General features: G+C 52.7%; 1 protein-coding gene across 3 annotated transcripts in view; it reads right to left on the bottom strand.

The window, feature by feature from the left end:
- Positions 1 to 21226, bottom strand: part of PRKDC (protein kinase, DNA-activated, catalytic subunit) — a 2754228-nt gene that overhangs the window by 461626 nt on the left and 2271376 nt on the right. For all 3 annotated transcript variants that reach the window (XM_085605657.1, XM_085605658.1, XM_085605659.1), the window contains one exon: positions 11386 to 11597. In XM_085605657.1, the coding sequence (XP_085461783.1) occupies positions 11386 to 11597 (212 nt within the window). The remainder of the gene's footprint in view (positions 1 to 11385; positions 11598 to 21226) is intronic.

Here is a 21226-nt window from a genome sequence, read left to right as displayed (position 1 = left end):
CCACGGCGGAAGCCACGTCCGCGACCAGGTGCAGGTTGGGTCTGCGGCCGGTGGCTAGGCGGACGTGAGGAGGCGCCCCTTCCTTGGCCACGAAAGGGGCGAAAGGCGGAAGTTTGCGGCCGTGGGGCCAAGAGACCCAAGGACCTGGCCGTAGCCCGGGAGTCCTTAAAACGAGCCAGCGCACTATCCGCCTTCTCACCAAAAAGGCGAGTGCCATCAAAGGGCAAATCCATGAGGGAACTCTGGACATCCTCCGAAAAGACGTGGACCGCAGCCAGGCGTGACGCCGGAGCACCACTGTGGTGGAAATCGCCCTACCCAGCGAGTCCGTGGTGTCAAGGCCACACCGTATGGCATGTCGTGCTGCATCTCGCCCGTCAGCAAGCGCTTGGGAGAGACGTGTCCGAGCCTCCTCCAGACACAGGGGCAGCACGTCCTCCACCGTATCCCACAGAGAGTGGGAGAAACGGTTCAAGAGGCAAGCGGTGTTCAAAGACCGCAGGCCCAAACTCAGGGAAGAGAACAGCTTCTTTCCAAACTGTTCGAGCCTCTTGGATTCCCGATCCAGAGGAGCGGACGGGAAGGAGGATTGGGAAGTGGAGGCCTGGATAACCAGACTCTCGGGGGTGGGGTGTTGGGACAGGAAACTGGGGTCACCCGGAGCAGGGCAGTGGTGCCGGGCCACGTTCCAATCCACAGGAGGAACTGTGGAGGGCTTGGACCAAGTGCACTGCAGAACGTCTATGAGGGCCTCATTGAACTGCAGCAGAGGCTCAGTGGAGCTTGCTGACAGTTGAAGCACCACGGCCACAGCAGGCAGCTCGAGCCCCAGGGCTGCGGCTGTCTTGCGCAGCACCACTGAAAAAGCTGCACCTCCCTCCGAGGCCACAGTCGGAGGAGAGATGAAACCAGCATCCGGGGAAGTGTCCAGACCACTGGCATCCCCCAGTTCGTCTGTCCAGTCCTGTGAAAGTTGGCCCTGTATGGCCAGAGGGTCCCCAGACCCCTCCCAGTCGCCCCCGTCATCTGATTCCTGATAAACAGGAGGAATGATCAGAGCCGGGCAGTAGATGAAACGCTCATCCATCGGCGTCGGGTGCGGCGTCAAGCGGCTCCGCACCGGCGCCGGGCCTGGACAGGGGCTAAACCGGGGAACGGCGTCGTCCGGAGACGGCGCCGGGGGCGGAACCGGTGTCGGCGGAGGAGGCGTCGTGAGGTCGACCGGCGCCGGCAGAGATCCAGGCCTGGATCCCTCAGGGACCTGCGGCGTCGGGACCGAAGTCGTTGACGGCGCCGGGGCTGGAGCCGCCGGCACGCGAGGTCGCCCAGTCGAGCCCGCGGGGCCCGAAGGCGCGCCGGCAGCCAGGCCCCTCATGGCCAAGAGGAAGGCACTGACCTCCGCCGGAGTCGCATCAGTCCCAGGGACCGGCGGGTATGGGGACGGACGCGGCTCCTGCGGCTCCGACGGAGCCACGGGGCTGGGACCACCCTGACCCTCGGCCGAGTCGCGCGACCAGCGAGGGGAGTCCCACGAGCGGTGACGCCTCTTGGACTTCATAGATCGCTTCGACTTACTCGAAGACTTCGAGCCCGACGAGCGATGATGGTGACTGCGGCTCTGCGACCTGTCCTTGGACCTCCTCTTGGACCAGGACCATGAGCGGCGCGGAGCCAAGTCCCGAAGCTAGAGAAGCTTACGGGACCGCTCCCGCCTAGCCTTCGAGGTCAAGGCCTGACAATCGGGAAACGAATCTGCGTCGTGGTCTGCCCCCAGGCAATAAAGGCACCGGCGATGGTGGTCCGTCACCAACATCAGTCGATGACAGGAGTCACAGGCTTTAAACCCGGGCATCCTACCGGCACCAGAGTCGAGTCGACAGAAGACCAAAAAGAGTCAATCAAAGTTTAGTCAAAAATTGACTAAGGGGTAAGCTCTTCCCGGATCGGCGCTGTCTGGCGCGGAAAAAAGAAGAACTGACGTCAGCGCGCGAGGGCGGCGTCTAAGTACTCCGATGACGTCATTACGGCGCACGACGCCAACGACGGACGCGAAGCCGCAAACAACGCCTAGCGACGCGCAAGGGGTATTGCTACAAAAATCTTTCCGGATCCAGCCTGACGCCTGGGGATATTCTAAGGTGAGGAATCTAACTAACGTGTTTCTTTCAGATTGAGTTGTTGCATGGAAGATTTGCAACTTTTGACATGTGTCCCGCATGGATGAGAAAGTGGGGTTTGTGTTCAAGGGTTGGTGGACTGGAGAGTGCTATGGAGAGTGCTAGGTTTGCTTCTTCTTATTCAGGTTTGGGTGCGATCAGTACCACACCTGGTGCATCTAGTAATTTGATCAAGAATGCCTTTGAGTCCAAGATTTCTGTTGGTGATTGGGTTAAAATCAAGCTCCCAACTAAAATGCCCAAGGGGTTGTCCAAGCTCAGTTCTCCTGTTAAGGTGGATGGCATTTCATGTTTTGCTGTAAGAGTCAATGGAAACAATTGGTGGAATTGTTCCAGAATTTACAAGATTCCCAAAAATATGGTCCTCAAACTGGGACTTGAGAGTGGATCTGAAGTGGGACAAACTAATTCAAATTCTCAAACTAAATCAAATTCTCCTAAATTAAATTCTCCTCTGGTATGCAGGAGTTTTAGGAGAAGTGTTCCTCCTAAACGCATGGATTTGTAGATGTTTTCTGTTTTGCTGGTGATTTCATAATTCACTGTTTCTTATCTTTTGGTGTTTAGCTTGATATTTTTGTTTTCTTGTTTTTTCTCATTTCAATATTGCTCTTTGGATTGTTATTTTAATTGATATCTTTATTGTTCTTTTTGTTTTGTTTTTTCTATACCTTTGCAATTTTAATGAAAAAAGGAAGATGTTGTAGTAATGTGATAACCTGCTTGTCTTAGCTGTGATGTCATCTCATCAGCTATGGAATGTTGCTGTTCGAAATTCAGGGTCTGCTGTGACAGTTCCCTGGAGGCTGTGGAGACGAACGGTCATTAAAGAACAAGTTACTTACCTTCGGTAACGATGTATCTGTAAGAAACATTAGTTAGTTAGATTCCTCACCTTAGAATATCCCCAGGCGCCAGACTGGATCCGGAAGATTTTTCGTCAGCAATACCCCTTGCGCGTCGCTAGGCGTCGTCTGCGGCTCCGCGTCCGTCGTCGGCGTCGTGCGCAGGAATGACGTCGGAGTACTTAGACGCCGCCCTTGCGCGCTGACGTCAGTTCTTGTACATAGCCTTCCGCGCCAGGAACGCAGAGCCATGCAAGATACCGACACTGGTGCCAAAAAATTCTAGGGCCCTGAAAGGGATAGCCTTAACCCTAGATGTCAGTTCGCAGAACGGGGAGGATGGGTGGGTCGGTGAGGAATCTAACTAACTAATGTTTCTTACAGATACATCGTTACCGAAGGTAAGTAACTTGTTCATCTGAAAGAAACACGTTAGTTAGATTCCTCACCTTAGAATAGATACCCAAGCAATACCATCCCCGGTGGTGGGTCTGCGAACCAAGATCACACCAGAAAGTCCTGGAGAACAGAACGGCCAAAGAAGCCATCCCTCCGGACTTGGCTGTCTAGGCAATGATGCCTGGCAAACGTGTGTAGCGAAGCCCACGTAGCCGCCTGACAGATGTCCTGCAACGGGACTCCCCGTCCCAAAGCAGTAGTAGCCGCTGTAGCCCGAGTGGAATGGGCGCGCAGCCCAAGAGGAGGGTCCTTATTCGCCAAGGAGTAACAGATTTTGATGCACAAAACGACCCACCGGGAGATGGTCCGATTGTGCACAGCTTTTCCCTTCTTAGCACCCACGTATCCAACGAAAAGTTGGTCGTCCACCCGGAACTGTTTTGTGCGGTCCAAATAAAAAGAGAGCGCACGCTTTGGTTCCAGACGGTGGAGCCTCTCTTCCTCTTTGGAAGGATGCGGAGGCGGAAAGAAGGTGGGCAAGGTGACAGACTGCCCAAGATGAAAGGGAGTCACCACTTTCGGTAGAAAAGAGGGACGAGGCCGAAGGACAACCTTGTCCGGATGAACAGAGAGAAAAGGAGGCTTGGACGATAGAGCCTGGAGCTCACTCACCCGTCTAGCCGAGGTGATGGCTACCAGGAAGGCAGTCTTAAGCGTCAGAAGACGAAGAGAACAAGTGTGAAGAGGCTCAAAGGGAGCGCACATCAGAAATGTGAGAACAAGATTCAAGTCCCACTGAGGCATTACGAAAGGGACAGGAGGGAACGTATCAGTAATGCCTTTAAGAAAACGTTGAACCACAGGGGACTTGAAAAGAGAAGGCAGATCAGGAAGACGTAAGAAGGCAGAGAGGGCAGCAAGATAACCTTTCAAGGTGCCCAGGGCAGAGCCCTGCCGGGCCAAAGAAAGAAGAAAGAGGAGAACCTCAGAAAGAGGGGCGGAAAGGGGATCCACAGCCTTTGCTGTGCACCATGCCACAAATCTGTTCCACCGGCAGGCGTATACCGTCTTTGTGGAGGGACGCCTGGCTGCCAGAATGATATCACAGACTTCAGGAGGCAAGTCAAATGGCATCAACTGCCGCCGCTCAATCTCCACGCATGGAGGTGGAGGCTGGACAGGTTCGGGTGGAGGACCGTCCCCTGCTGCTGCGACAGAAGATCCTCCCGAAGGGGCAGACGTATCGGAGAATCGGTCAACATACTGAGTAGCTCGGGATACCAGTACCTTCGTGCCCAGTCCGGAGCCACCAAGATGACTTGGGCCCGGTCGCGCCTGATCTTCTTCAGCACTCTGGGCAGAAGTGGTATAGGCGGAAAGGCGTACAACAGACCGCAACTCCACTCGTGACGAAAAGCGTCGCCGAGCGAGTGCCGCCTTGGAAATTCCAACGCGCAGAACTGCTGACATTGCGCGTTCTCTTCGGTGGCGAATAGATCTAACCAAGGCTCTCCCCACTGCTGAAAGAGACCTTGCGCCACTTCGGAGTTCAGACGCCATTCGTGATCCATCATGCACCGGCGGCTGAGTTCGTCTGCTCTGGCGTTCAGAGAGCCCGCCAGATGTTGAACCACTAGGGTCACGCCCTGGTGTTCCAGCCATGTCCAGAGGCGCAGAGCCTCCTGACAAAGGGTCCACGACCCCACCCCGCCCTGTTTGTTGCAATACCACATGGCGGTGGTGTTGTCCGTGAACACCTGCACGACACTTCTCCTGACAGAGGGAAGGAAGGCTTTCAGTGCAAGTCGGATCGCTCTCAACTCCAACAGGTTGATGTGGAGACGAGACTCCGCCGGAGACCAGAGGCCTCTGATCTCCGCCTCTCCTATATGGCTACCCCATCCCAGGAGGGACGCATCCGTCACTACGACATGCTCCGGTTGGGGAAGGGAGAGGCTCTTGCCTGTGACCCAATCGCGGTCCGTGAGCCACCACTGCAACTGCTGCGCAGTGCCCTCCGAGATCAAGACATGGTCGGACAGGTTGCCGTGATGCTGGGCCCACTGAAACTTCAGGTCCCACTGCAGAGCCCGCATGCGCCGCCTGGCGTGATGCACTAGTAGGATGCAGGAGGCCATCAGCCCCAGAAGCCGCAACACTAGCCTGACCGAAACCCAGGATAGAGGCCGAAAGATGGGAATCAGGGCCTGTATATCCCGGACCCGCTGTTCCGGAGGATAAGCCCGGAACTGCGCCGAATCGAGAACCGCTCCGATGAACAGGAGCTTCTGAGAGGGACTCAGGTGTGACTTCGGCACGTTGATGGAAAACCCCAGCAAATGCAGGAGATCCGCCGTAGTCCGGAGGTGGGAGACGACTGCCTGGGGCGAGCCCGCCTTCAACAACCAGTCGTCGAGATAGAGGAAGACTGGAACCCCTGATCTGCGCAGATGAGCTGCGACCACCGCCATCACTTTCATGAACACCCGAGGGGCACTGGTGAGGCCGAAGGGGAGCACGGTGAACTGAAAGTGCTCCTGGCCCACCGTGAACCGCAGGCAACGCCGGTGGGCCGGCAGGACGGGGATGTGGAAATAAGCGTCCTGCAAGTCCAACGCTACCATCCAGTCTCCAGGGTCTAGGGCAGCTAGAACCTGAGCCAAAGTTAACATTTTGACCCGTTCCTTCCGAAGGAAGGCATTGACGTTCCGGAGGTCCAAGATAGGGCGTAGGCCCCCCTTGCCCTTCTTGGGAACCAGAAAGTAGTGGGAATAAGAACCACGACCTACTTCTGGGCTCGGAACGCGCTCGACGGCCTCTTTGGCCAAGAGGGCCGAAACTTCCTCTCGCAGAAGATTCAAATGATCCTCCGAGATACGGTGGTGCTGCGGTGGCATGGCTGGAGGGGTCGTCTCGAAGGGGAGGGAGTAGCCCCTTCACACGATCTGCAGCACCCACCTGTCCGAAGTGATGGTACGCCAGTGGAGCAGGTGATGGCGAACTCTGCCGCCCACTGGCGAGGAATGGGCCGGAAAGCTCGGACTAGGAAGGCTTGGAGGCGGATGCTGCCGGGGTGGATGTGGGCTGACTGCGTCGTCCTCCAGAACCGCCTCGGGGGAAACCACGTCCGCGACCGCGCGCAGGTTGGTTCTGCGGCTGGTGGCTAGGCGGACGTGAGGAGGCACCCCTTCCTTGGCCACGAAAGGGGCAAAAGGCGGAAGTTTGCGACCGCGGGGCCGAGAGGCCCAAGGACTTGGCCGTAGCCCGGGAGTCCTTAAAGCGATTCAGCGCACTGTCCGCTTTCTCACCAAAAAGGCGAGTGCCATCAAAGGGCATGTCCATGAGTGCGCTCTGGACATCCCCCGAAAAGGACGTGGACCGCAGCCAGGCGTGACGTCTAAGCGCCACCGTGGTAGAAATCGCCCTACCCAGCGAGTCCGTAGTGTCAAGCCCACATCGGATTGCATGTCGTGCTGCATCCCTCCCATCGGCCAGAGCCTGGGTAAGTCGTGTCTGGGCCTCCTCCAGACACAGGGGCAGCACGTCCTCCACCGTATCCCACAGAGAGTGGGAATAACGGTCCAAAAGACAGGCGGTGTTCAAGGACCGCAGACCCAAACTAAGGGAGGAGAACAGCTTTTTTGCCAAACTGTTCCAGTCTCTTGGAATCCTGGTCCGGCGGAGCGGTCGGGAAGGAGGATTGGGAAGTAGAAGCCTGGATAACCAGGCTCTCGGGGGTGGGGTGTTGGGACAGAAAACTGGGGTCGCCCGGAGCAGGGCGGTGGCGCCTGGCGACGTTCCTGTCCACAGGAGGGACTGTGGAGGGCTTGGACCAGGTGCTCTGCAGAACGTCAATGAGGGCCTCATTGAATTGCAGCAGAGGCTCAGAGGAGCTTGCTGCAGACTGAAGCACCTCAGTGAGGACGTTAGTCCTCACAGCCACGGCAGGCAGCTCGAGCCCAAGGGCTGCGGCCGCCTTGCGCAGCACCACAGAGAAAGCAGCACCCTCCTCCGAAGCCACAGTCGGAGGAGAGATGAATCCAGTGTCTGGTGAGGTATCCAGACCACTGGCCTCCCCCAGTTCATCTGCCCAGTCCTGTGACAGCTGAGCCTGAACGGCCATAGGATCCTCGGACCCCTCCCAGTCGCCCCCGTCATCCGATTCCTGGTAAACAGGAGGAAGGATCGGAGCCGGAAGATAGACATAATGTGTCTCTAACGGCGCCGTACGCGGCGTCCATCGAAGCCGTAACGGCGCCGGATCCGGAGCGGGGCTGAACTGGGGGTGGAACCGGTGTCGACGCCGGCGGAGGAGGCGTGACGAGGTCAACCGGCGTTGGCGGGGACGAGTCCCTCGGGAACCTGCGGCGTCGGAGCCGGCGACGGGGCCGCAGCCGCCAGCATGCAAGGTTGCCCAGTCGGGTCCGCGGGGCCCGAAGGCGGGCCAGCGGGTGTCGACGGCGGAGCCAGGCTCCTCATGGCCGAGAGGAAGGCACTGACTTCCGCCGGCGTCGTGTCAGTCCCAGGGACCGGCGGGTATGGGGACTTGCGCGGCGCCTGCGGCTCCGCTGGAGTTGAACCACCCTGACCCTCGGCCGAGTCGCGCGACCGGCGAGGGGAGTCCGAAGAGCGGTGTCGCCTCTTGGACTTCTTGGAGTGCTTCGACTTACCCGAAGACTTGGAGCCAGACGAGCGATGATGACGTCGGCTGCGGCTCCGCGACCGATCCTTGGACCTCCTCCTGGACCGGGATCGAGAGGGGCGCGGAGCCGAGTGGTGAAGCTCGAGGAGCTTACGGGACCGCTCCCGTCTAGCCTTCGTGGTCAGGGCCTTGCAGTCCGAACACGACTCCGCGTCGTGGTCGAGGCCCAAACAGTAAAGGCACCGGCGGTGATGATCCGTAACCGACATCAAGCGGTTACAGTCAGCACAGGCTTTGAAACCAGGCATCCTACCGGCACCGGAGTCGAGACAAGATCAAAAAGGATCAAAAAACTTAGTAAAAAAAGACTAAAAGGGGTAGCTCTCCCGGATCTGCGCTTACTGGCGCGGAAAAAAGAAGAACTGACGTCAGCCCGCGAGGGTGGCGTCTAAGTACTCCGACGACGTCATTCCGGCGCACGACGCCGAAGACGGACGCGGAGCCGCAGACGACGCCTAGCAACGCGCAAGGGGTATTGCTGACGAAAAATCTTCCGGATCCAGTCTGACGCCTGGGGATATTCTAAGTTGAGGAATCTAACTAACGTGTTTCTTTCAGATCCTAGTGGTTGTACACTTACCTGTCTATGTGTACTTACTTCACTTGCTATCCTCCCTGTCGCATTGGCCATGTACAGTGGGCTATGGCCACCCAAGGGGCGGGCCAAACCATGCCGTGTATAGGAGAAATTTAATATGGCTCGGTTCAGGGCCTGGCCAAAAGCTAGGCCCTACACACAACACCCAGCTGCGCACAAAGAGTTTTCAATGGTTTGGGTTTTTCTCTGTTAAAATATTGATAGAGTTCAAGTCTTACAACCATGCATCTTTCAAGTGCCCTTTTAGTATAAACATATCAATTATTGACAAACCTATTATTACATAATTCCTTTAAACCTAGACAGCTCCAAGAGTTGGCAATGGATTTTTGAAATTTCACTGGCATATGAGATGCATACAAATTGAGTTCAACCCAAAGAACAGAGAAAATGACACATTTTCTCATCGCATTGTTTACAAAATTGACAATTGGGTAATCAGAACATTTAGTTATAACCTGGATTACTAGTTGTGCGGAACAGTGTGGGGAATTTGCCCATTCCTGTAAATCCCATTAGTGCTGGGTGAAGTATTTACTTAGTGTGGTAGATTTATCACCTATTCTGAGGTTTCAACTTGGAAATAATCTGTATTGTATTTAGCACAAGCAAATTCCGCATGATTTGCCTTTATGGTACGGCCTTTTCTCCACAATATATTTCAGCAGGTTTGCCCTGCCAGAAGCTATCAAGGGAAAACTGTGAGTGTGTAAAAATTATTATACAACTTGTAATTACAATCTGAATGTAGCCCAGAACTTATCAGGGCCATTAACGGGAGGTCTTTCAAACTTAAAGCTGCAGACAACTCAGAACTTGATTCATTAAACATATATTTTGTTGTCATGCTAGACATTTTACTGCTTCAAGGATTGTTTTGGAAAAGTGTGTTACTCAGTATCACTGTGATGTAGCAGTGGCCACATGCGTATGTTTTGATGCAAACACACGCTAAGAAGTATGAGACAGAGCATAACTGGAAAAAAATAGTTTCCCTTCAAACCAACCAGAAAAAATAGAGCAGGTGTAAGTACATTACCACACTCTCCACGTCACAATTGATTTTAACTGTTATCACAGTTTTTTAAAGATTGGACTTTGTTCTAAATCCTTGTTCTCTTGTATTAGTTTTCAACATGTTTTATCAAGAACAAAATCGCACAAGATGTCAAACATGATGACAAATAAAACTTTAATTTATGTTTACTGGAGACTTTCAAAATTGCCTCTTGTCCCGATCCCCACATTAGCCAGTTTGTATTTTAGCTTTTTGCCGTTTCAAAGTGTAAGCTAAAATGTTATAAAAGTTGATTAACTAGTCAATAATGTGCATAATAAGATGGCTCTCATGAAGCATTCCAATACAGGAAGCAATTTCTATGAATTGTTGAGATCCATTTTTTTTATTGCAACCAAGTTTACAATAATTGTGAATTTAATTGATATAGGATAAATGTATCAAAAATGAAGTCTATTAATTAATACAGAGGTTCCTAAGCTGTGGTCTGGATTCCTGTTTTTTTGCCCCAATGCAGGGTGTCCGCCTACCAATAGAACCTCTAACCATTATTTCCTATTAGTAATCTTGAGCGTTTTTGAGCTAAATAATTGTATACAAGTGGTTCCCCCATGTGGTAACAATAATAATAACTTGAAGTCTACTGTATTGCTTCCCTAATGTAATTTGTCTGTATATTTATAAAATCAAAACAATATGTAATACCCATGAGCATTTAAAAAATGTTTTTAGTCAGAAGCTGATTACGAGTTGAAGACAAAGCAGGTGTGAATGCGCAGTGACAGTTTGCATTTACTCACACACACAGAATTCGACCTGACCTAGAAATGGAAAATCATAGCATCTGCACACTTGGAGAGCTAGTGCTCTTCCCGCACAGTGATTTATGTGTGTATGCCCTTTACCGCTATACGGTCTACCATCCAGTGCTTTGCATGGGCAGCCATTTGAGAACAACATCAACGCACCTATACTTCTTACATAGGAATAGGAACATGCCTGCACTTTGCATGGGGGGGGTTAGGGGGAGTTAAATACTCCCACAGGCAGAGTACCATACCCCGCTTGGAGGCACATACTGTGACATAATAGCACCTGGTCTGCTGCTTTTTATGCAACCACTGTGATTGTCGCCTTTTGAAATGAAATAACTCCAGCTTGGTCTACAGAAAACTTCACTGCTGTCCTGTGTCTGCCGAGGCCAGTGTCAAGCCAGTTACTAATTCTGTCCCATCACTTCTACTGAGGGCTCGGTGTAGACGATCTCATATTTCAACCCGCAACTGCAGGGGAAAGAAGATATTCTGAGCTCATATAGTGAGCACTAGTTTGTGCATTATATTGGAGGTTCAAATTGTACAAATGGCTCCCTGGCTTCCCGCGTCATTTAGTTGGGTTTGAAATCAAAAGATTAAGTACCACTGAATCGATGTGTTTTGAGTACCTTTTTGAGTCATTTGTCTTTTTGCTCTTTCTTGTGCAAACTATGTTCCAGCATCAAGGAATTAAATGTGCTTCAAACTACATATTGCCTCTTTTTTTAGACATTTTCTGAATATGAAATAAAAAAGGCCGCCAATAAAAGAAACTTTCAACTATATACTCCAATTACGTTATTTAAAATAACTAACGTGATGTTGTAATACCTTAATACAAATTCTTTATTTTTGTGTCCAATTGCACTCTCTTCAAAAGAATAATTTTCACTGCTGATCATGAATGGATATACAAGAGCCTGTGGGTAGAGGTCCGCAATCTCTTCTACAATGTGCTGCACAGCCACTGCCTGTTTTTTGTCAAGCATCGCCATCATCTGAGCAATCCAGCCAATAAACTGCCAGCAGGGAATCGAAGCAACCTACACAAAGTTAAATCCGACACCTTAGTTTGGCCAATTATATTTTCAGGAACAGAGAAAAGCCTTAAAAGTTTAACAAGCAGGAATTTTGAATATTTTGGAAGCAAAACATTATTCAGATCTCCTCAAGATCACAAAATAAATAACCTTTAGAAATGTTGAAAAACACATCTAATATGCAAAATGAAGAAAGTGCTTTCATTTTGTCAAATGTTTTTTCACAATATGTCAAAGAACAGTGAATTCAGTAGCAAAATGTACACAACCAAACTGGTAGACTTCTCAGCAAAGCCTTTTCTGGTAGATACTGGAAATGATAATGGCAAAAAAGCTGAGGAAATAAATACTTACAGTGTTATCTTCTGAGTGGCACATGGAGTAAGAGGGTGGAGGGAAGGCTGTTATTAAAAAGAACATGAGTAGGCTTTCTTGCACTAACAAACAAGTTACTCACCTTCGTTAATGCACTTTCTGGTGGATGCCCTATCTAACCACAGCTTCTTCACCTTGTGAGTATTTCTCAGGTGGCATAACTGATGTGTAAACTTGTTGAGTAGTACTCCTACATGCTGGCAGCCGCCTATAAGCACCTCCATGCGTCCTGACGTACAAGTTACTTACCTTCGGTAACGATGTATCTGGTAGAGAAGATTCTAGCCGCAGATTCCTTAATGTAGAATTATCCCCAGGCGTGAGACTGGATCCGGAAAATGTTCTGTCCCACATCATCTCTGTGCGCCGGGGGGCGTCACATCGTGACTCCGCCCTGACGTCGTCCGCGGACGCGACGTCAGTTTTCTTCAGAGAACTTTTCCGCGCCACAACGCGGAGCCATCACAAACAAAACTGTGAGAGTGCAAAATGTAGTGAAACAGAAAGGGAAGAAGCGAATGGTGAGGAACAGCACCATTAGGGACAGTGCCAAGCACGGCGTTACGGAAGGCATGGAAAGGAAAGAACAGAGCACCGCTCTGAGGAGCAACCCCGCACAGCGAAGGCGATATCCCCCCTGGAGACAGAAAAACATGTGAAAAATGTCGGGCAGACGACAGAAGTCTGCAACCCCAATCTATAACGGGGAAGGGTAACAAGGAGGAGGAACGACAATTTATCCCAAGACAACACCATCAAGGAGTGTCGTATCCCGGTAAAGAACTAAAGGCAGATGCACCGCCAAGGCACCCCAACCCAGAGGACTGCAGGAGTCAGAAACCCCAAGCAATGAAAAAGGGAGAAGAGTATAAGGAGGCCCCACACTGGAAACCCAGGGTGTAGGGATGCAGAAGCACACAGGAACCTACCATCCAATCACCAGAAAGAAAGGAGTGGAACGAATAAACAGAACTAAATATCCTGCCAGGGAGGAAGTGAAAGAGGGCACCCGCAGAAGGCAAAGCCACCCGGAAGGGGGCGAGTGCCGAAGACCAGCTGAAAGGTCCTCGCAGAACGGGGAGGAAGGGCGGGTCGTGAAGGAATCTGCGGCTAGAATAGTCTCTACCAGATACATCGTTACCAAAGGTAAGTAACTTGTACATCTGATAGAGACTACTAGCCACAGATTCCTTAATTAGAATAGATACCCTAGCCATACCCAGAGGGGAGGAGGGTCTGCGAGAGAACCCCACCAGCTTGGAAGAACACACAGCCCCAACAGGGAATGTGTCATGGGGACAGGAAGGACAGCCCAGCCCCCACCAAGCAGAAAAAGCAGAACAAGGAGAAGGGAAGGCCAGGATACCACAAGCCGACCCAGGGGGAAAAGGGCATCTGCCAGAAAACCCGGAGGGACAGACGGTACCAAGAGAGTACCAGAGGAAGAAAAGAACCACCAGCAAAATCCAAGGAGAAGAGGAGGAACGGAGGCAGAGCCCGCCTCAGGAGAAAAACAAAGACAGACACAGACAGACAGACACAGACAGACAGACAGACACGCACACACACACCCCCTCCCACCCCCGAAGGGGACAGCCGAACAGGCATCAACCGGAGGCAGTGGACAAGGCAGGAACGGCTCCACAGCCAATAAGCGCATACGTGAGAAGGAAGACACAGGTGCACAAAGCTCCAGCAAAGCAAGGGACAGGAGCACACGAGTACACACCGGGGCCCACGGAGGAGGACCAGAACAACCAGGCGTGCGCAGCAGGCCGCTAGTAAATACTATGAAGTAGTGTGCCCAGAACCGCCGAGCGGCAGATGAAGACAGAGGCAAGGGAACCCCAGAGCAAGCCCCAGAGAAGCACTGTCCCAAGGCACAACCCGGCCCTCAAAGAGAAGTGGGACTGGCCAGAAGGTAAAGAGGAGAAGAACCAGGGCACAGGAGAACACTAGGACACAAAACCCAGATTCCCTGGAACACAAGGCAGAGGACCAGATCGAAACGGCGGAAAATAAGATGGAAACACCAAGACACGACGCTGTAGACGACACGACAAAAGTCGGGCTGTCGACCCAGCAGCTGAAGAGAGAAGGCACAACGCACAGAAGCAGATATCCCACAGGAACAAGGGCTAAACGGACGACAGGCAATCCCTGAAGAAGAAGGGTAGAGCACCCTCGGATACTGAGCGGGACAGAACCCGGAGCAGCACAAGCTGCGCCAAGGCAGAAGAGAAAAAGAAACCGCACCAAGCGGCATACAGTGACGCCAGGAAACGCAAGGAACCCGAGAGGGTATCCACACCCGCCCAGCGGAGGATAAAGCTATACAATAGCCAACAAGTACCCCACCTAGGGTGTGACACGTCCCGAAAAAAACCTGGGAAACACTTCTTAGGGAAAACCCGCAGCAGAGGCCAAGAACAGAAAAGACCTGCAGGTATTACTACAGGCGGCTTACCAATCAGTCAAAAATACACAGAGGGTCCAACCTGAGGACCTATACGGGTTCTTTAACAGCCAAAAATCACACAAAAGTTGAAGGGCTGTACCAGCAGCCAAAGTACAGAGGGGCCAACGTAAGGACCCCAAAGGCATTCCAAGCCACACACAGCACACAGACGCCAACCAAAACACTAGGCCTAACGAAAAAGGTGGGAGGAACATCCCCCATAAGACCCCGGAGGACCGACAAGCCGAAGCTTACGGAGGGTGGGGGGGGGGATGGGGGGGGAGGATGGAACCCCGCAAGAAGGCGCTGAATAGTGGAGTCCGCGTGGGTGTTAAACAAAAGAACCCCATCAAAGGGCAGATCAACAAGACGCTCCCGAATATTCTCCAGAAAGACGCTATCCCGCAACCAAGCATGGCGGCAGAGGGCCACAGAACTGCCATAGCACGAGCGAGGGAATCAGAGACATCCAAGGCCGAACGGAGAATTAACGCAGTTAACTCCCGACCATCCAGCACATGGCGCCGCAGATCAGCACGGGCAACTTCGTGAGAAGTGTGAGACAAGAGGGACTCCACGGAATCCCATAGGTTGGAGGTAGCCCTGGCCAACACACAAAGCATGTTGAGCGCGCGCAGAGCAGCATTAGTGGCAGTGAAAATGTTACGCCCCCAGGAGTCCAACCACCGGGCCTCCCGTGACGGAGGGAGCAACACTGAAGGCAAGGACGGAAAAGCAGTCTGCAGGACAGGGCCCTGGACAGAAGGGTGGGAAAGAAGGCAGACCGGGCCGTGCGGAGCAGGACTGTGGCGGTGGAGGAGCGGCTAAGGCACCGGATCCCCTGTAGCAGGACGCCCCCAGAACCCCCAGAAGAGAGTCGTGGAGCGAAGCTTCGAACAGAAGCGGCTCCCCTCCACCAGAGCCCTGGTGAAGAAGTGGTCCGTCGGAAGTGGAGAGACCGGGTTGCCCATCTGCAAAATGCCAGCGGCCGCGGTGATGGCCCGGACAAAGGCCGCACTCGCCTCCGTAGGGCCACGTGGGGGAAGAGAGCAACTCTTCCGTGGGCGGAGGCTGCAGACTAAGCCGCACATCCCCTTGCCCTACTGGAGGAAGAAATGGCCAGCCCCTGTAGGATGGAAGGCCCATGGACGAGTGAGGGGCCTGAGGGGTCTCCGGAGAAGGCGAAGAAGCCGGCGGGGCAACCAACTGCAAGGAACGGGAGAGCGGTTCCGGGGGCCGCGGACGCGGTGACGGTGTAGAACCCGCCCTGGAAGGCACTGGGGAAAAGGCCACTATGCGGCGTCCAGTCTCCGGTGAAGAGGAGACAACAGTCCTCCGGAGAGGAAATGACATCCAGAGAAGAGTCGACAATCCGACGTCGGGACGGCGCCGGGGAGTTCGCAATGGGCACGCCCTTGATCGTCGCCGAAGCGTCTACCGGGGTGCCGGGTCGACCTCCACAGCCATGTGCCTCAGAGGAGAAAGGGATGGGATTGGCGCCAAAGCAGCCAATAAATGGCGCCGAAAAGGCGCCGGCTCGACCTCCGACGAGGCCGCCGCCTGCACAGAGGACCGAGAGGGACTCAAGGAGCTGCCCTGAGTCCTGGCCTCCACCCGCGTCGCCGCCAGGGCCGGGGAGGAAAGCCGTTGGCGCTGGAAGGGCGTCGGCTCGGCCTCTGGGAAGGCAGCTGCCTGCCCAGAGGACCGAGGGGGACTCGGGGACGAGCCGGGAGTCCCAGCGACCTCCTGCGACACCACAGGGAACCCCGCGGGGTTTCGCGGCGAAGCGGGGATGCCGTGGGTCAAAGAGGGGAACCCTTTAGGGCCGCACCTTGACGACACCACACCTCCAGACCCTGAAGCCGAACCCGTCGGCGCTGGGGGCAAAGCCGCCGGCGAGTCCGCAGAAGGCCCCGCGCATGGCGAGGGATCCACGGACGTCCCAGGGAGAGGAGGGGAGCCCAGAGAAGCCTGCAGACCGTAGCGTAGGCCTTTATTTGGGCCCGTGTCACCCTAACACCAGGAAACGGCGGATAGGGTGGCGATGGGCGATGGCGCATGTCCCGAGAGGAACCCGTGCCCTCTGTCGATTGAGGACAGGGCCTCGGCGGCAAGCTACTGGACTTACCGACGGGCGAGCGACGCCCATGGGGCCTCGGCGACTTCTAGACCCTTCCGGGAATGGGCGCTGTGATGAGACCGATCTGGACATGCAGGGCGAAAGCAATTTCATCCGGCGCTCCTGCCGAGACTTCGGCTTGAGGTGCTGACAAGCTTCGCAGTCCGTCGAATCATGGTGCTCGCCCAAACACCACATAGAAATAGAGTGAGGGTCCGTCGCCGACATCTGACGCGAACAAGAAGCACACATCTTGAAACCCGAAGGCATTGCACACTGTTCCCAACGCAAAGGCGTTAAAGGAGGTCCGACAACAGCCCAAGGGAACACACTCCGGATCCGCGTTGCACACGGAAAAGAAGGAAACTGATGTCAGCGCGACGGAGTGGGACTTATGTGAGCTCGCTGACGTCACGTCCGCAGACGACGTCAGGACAGAGTCACGAGGTGACACCCCCCCCGGCGCGCAGAGATGCTGTGGGAGAGAAAATTTTCTAGATCCAGTCTCACGCCTGGGGATAATTCTACGTTAAGGAATCTGTGGTTAGTAGTCTCTATCAGATGTCAGTGTTTTCTAGGCTGTCCTCCTCCTCAGACGCAGAGCTTGTCGGCAGATTGGCTTGGCCAGTGTGTAGATCTCTAGATTGGCACCTTTATAGATTGAAAAAGACTCCAGTTCACACAACAGAGAGGTGAGAGGGTTGGTGCGGAATCTGCAGTTAGATAGTGTGTCTGCCAGGAAGGTTCATTACCGAAGGTAAGAAACTTGTTCTACTGATGGATACTTCTAACCACAGATTCCTCAACTTTTGAATGCATACCATAGCAATATCACCCCAGATGGTGGGTCTGTGAACTGGTTCAGATCAAAGTCCTGCAGGACCGATCAGTCAAAGCGTCCCTCTTGATGGAGCTGACTGCCTAACCTGTAGTGCTTTGGAGACAAGTTACTGATGACCATGTAGCCACATGGTCTACATCTAGGACAGGAAGTCTGTGTGCCAATGCAGTTATAACGGTCTTGGCTCTAGTGGAGTGAGATCGCAAGACTTATTGGTGATTAGTTTTAGCCAGTGTTTAGCATATTTTAATGCAGAGAACAATCCATCTGGAGATCGTCTTTTTTTCTACTGCCTTGCTTTTCTTTGCCTCACAGAATCCAACACAGAGCCGATCATCCCCACAATTTTCTTTAGTACAATTCATATAATTACTGCCTTTCAGGGTCTGACAGCAAGCTAGTGCTGCTACCAACCATGGACACGTTTCTGCCCTCCTGCTGCTGAGCCAAGCTCAAGCAGGAGAAGGTAGAACAAGAGGTTTCCTGCCATAGGGAGGTGTTACCACCTTCCAGACAGGACTTAGTGTAGTGGGCAGGGGTGTGGGGGCGCTCCTGTATGCCTTCCTGCCACTGCCTCTCCTGCTCCGAGTTTTGAAGATCATCAGGAATGACCGGACCCAAGCCATCCTAGTGGCTGCACCCTGGGCCAGGAGATTGGTTTACCAGGAACTCATGGGCTTGATTATCTGTTCTCCAATCAAGCTGCCACTTGAAAAAGATGTTCTGTTGCAGAAGCAGGGCAAGGCCCTTCATTCGGGCCTGCACTATTTGTGTAGAGATTGAGCAGCAACGGTTGATCTCTTTCCACCTTCCGCCTGAGGTCATTGATGTTATCTTGGTGGAGAGGCATGTGTCTACAAAATCAGTTTATTGCAGCTGTTGGAACAAGCTTGTGTGGTGGTGTTGCACCTGACAAAATGACCCACTACAAGTCAAGTTGTCTGAAATGTTGCTGTTTGTGCTATTACTGGCCCAGCAAGGACTTGGTTTAGGCACTACTAAAGGTTATTTGTCAGCTCTTTTAGATGTTTTGCAATTTCTGGATCAGTCTTCTTTACTTAACTTATCTGTTGTGAAGGGATTCTTGAAAGGTTTACAATATTTGTTTCACCAAGGCTTTTTGGGATTCCACAGTGGGACTTGAACTTAGTCCCCACCTCTTTGTTGTGTGCCCCCTTTGAAACACTGAACAGCTGTCCATTGCTGCGTATAGCTTTAACTGCAGTCTTTCTCATCACCATATTTTCGGCTCAGCATCTGAGCAAGCTCTAAACATTCTGTCAATCCACCGTACACAACAATCTTCCTAGAGAAGCTGGTGTTGAGGACTCAAACTTCTTTTATACCTAAAGTGGTCACTCCATTTTATGGCAGGCTATTACTATTCCAGCATTCTTTGCTCCGCGTCATCCCTTCAAGGAGAATGAGTCCATCCTTTGAATCCCAAAAGAGCACTGAGTTACCTGTAGTACAGCGGGGGTACCCCAAGGGAGCCCCCAGTACATGGGATCACACTTCTAACACTGGAATCGGTGTGGGGGTAGGATTCCAAAATGTTTGATACCAAACATGACCAGGTTCGGTGCAACCACTATATAGTTAGACATCTCATAATGACTGATGTCCACTACATGTATTAAAATGGCTGACCGCACTTACAAAGCCTAAAGAATCAACTCCAGGGTTTGTAGGGGTGTCCTGCTCATGTAGAGGTTCACTCACACTTATATCCAACTACCTTGCCCTCAGGACTGAAGAGCCTGCCATAGGGGTGACCTATAGGTGTTCGGTGCAGTGACCCCAGATATAAGGAAACTTATATCTGTTGTGAGTGTTGCAAGCACCAACTCACACAGGCTGCAATTGCAGGCCTATTGTCACAGTTTAAGTTGACTCCCATGGGTGGCAAAGTATGTTTTAGCCCTGGGTACCTATCCCCGAGGTACCAGAGAATCATATACTAGGGACTTACAAGGGTACACCAGTAGCCAATTGTGGATGTACAGAAGTACTTACCATGGTCAATTTAGGGAGAAAGCTCAGTGACTGGGGTCCTGATTGTGAGAAGTTGGCCTGATGTATGATGTCACTAATTCTAGTGTACACCTTATATCAGTCCAAATACCCTTATGGTGATTGGTTGTAAAGTCAACCTTATAGACCAGCTATCCTAGTGGTAGCATGGACAAGAGCAGTCTTAGGCTAAACTCTGAATGGCATGTGAAGCCAGCTGTGATACCATATATAATCCCTTGAATACCAAATGAAAGGACACCACAACAGATATATATATAAAATAAAGTGTATTTATTCTAGTCAAACCCTCAGCACTCTTTATGAGATTAGAGGTAAGTACAACACAGTCTTATTCAAGCATACATTAAGTCACACAGGTAAGTAATACAGTTAGGCCCTAGGGGCCACGCAAACCATATACTAAGTAAGTGGTATAAGGACCACTGTCACGGAAATAGGATAGGCCTAGGCCTAGGGAATCGCTGGGGCTACACTATACTACTAAAGGTTAGGAAGTGGGAGGCCCACGGGATTCAGGTGCAGAGTGGAAACACTCACGCGTAATGCGTAAAAGTCAATAGCAATAGTACAGTTTAGAATTAAACAGATTTAGGACACTTCCGGAGTAGCTAGGAAGTCGAGACTGGAAAACTAGACACTAGGATAGTCACTATCCTGATGAGCACCGGAGTACCCAAGTTACCTAGCCCACAGGCTGCGGGTGCATAGGGGAGAAGTTGCGTCGGGTTTCGTCGTCGACTCCTATGGATGCCTGAAGAAAGATGCTGACAGGCAGTCAGTGAAGAGTGTCCGGTGGATCCCAAGGCTGGGATCAAGAAGAGGAGAGACCTGCAAGCAGAAGGGACAGAGTCAAGGTCACTAGCCAGTGACCACGTGGAACCAGGACGGAACCAGGCGATGTCGTGAAGATTGCAGGTGAAGGTGAAGCTTGTCGCTGCAGCTACGAGGACCAGGAAGCGTCGAGGACGACCAGGACCAGGAGGCGAGCTGTCCCACGAAGGCTCTTGCTGTCGGCGGCGTCGAAGTTGGACTAGGACTCACCAAGCCTTGGCAAGCGGAACCCACGCAGAACGAAGGACTTGCTTCTGGTGCAGACCAGGAAGGTCTGGGATGCTTCTCTTTTTCAAAGGAGCAGGAGCCAGTCTGGAGGAGCCAAACCAGCTCTGAAGATTACGGGGTGCGTCGTCACAAAGGCCACTAGCCAGCGGGCAAGCAACCGGACATACGCGGCAAGCAGAAAAATGCAGAAGGGCCCCACGCAGGACTCGTGGAGTGTGGGGGGCTGATCTTCGGTGCAGATGGTGCTTGGGGTTGGGGCTTCTCAATCCCCGGTGCACAACTTCGAGGGTGCCTCAGAAGCTGCGCTTGAAGATACTATCCACTTTTCCCAGGTAGCCGGTCCCACGTCGCTCGTCGCCTCCACGGATCTCAGCTCTGCTGTGGATGTGGATCAGGGTCGGAGAAGTCTGGAAGTCAAGGCTCTGGTCGGGCTCTGCAGTCGGTTCCTCGTAGAACTTGGGCAAAGCAAAGGGTAGTCTCTTGATGGTGCCTGTTTGCACAGGGTAGCCACTCCTTGGCCACAAGGGAGATTCTTCAGTCTTCTTCTTTCGTCGAATGTCGAAGGTCCAGAGTTTCTGTTCAAGTTTGCAGGTTCAGGATAATCTAAAGTCTTGAGGCCCAACTCCCACTCTTATACTAATCTGGGGGGCTGGGATACCTGCTAGGTCACGCCTTATGGGTGGGACCTGGGAGGGGGTGGTTACACCCACTTCCCTTTGTCCAGTTTCGCGCCAGAGCTGGGG

The sequence above is a fragment of the Triturus cristatus genome, chromosome 5_1 (genome assembly GCF_964204655.1).
Source record: "Triturus cristatus chromosome 5_1, aTriCri1.1, whole genome shotgun sequence".
Lineage (NCBI taxonomy): Eukaryota > Metazoa > Chordata > Amphibia > Caudata > Salamandridae > Triturus > Triturus cristatus.
Note: the sequence above shows the minus strand (reverse complement) of the source record. Positions and strands in the feature narration are given on the sequence as shown.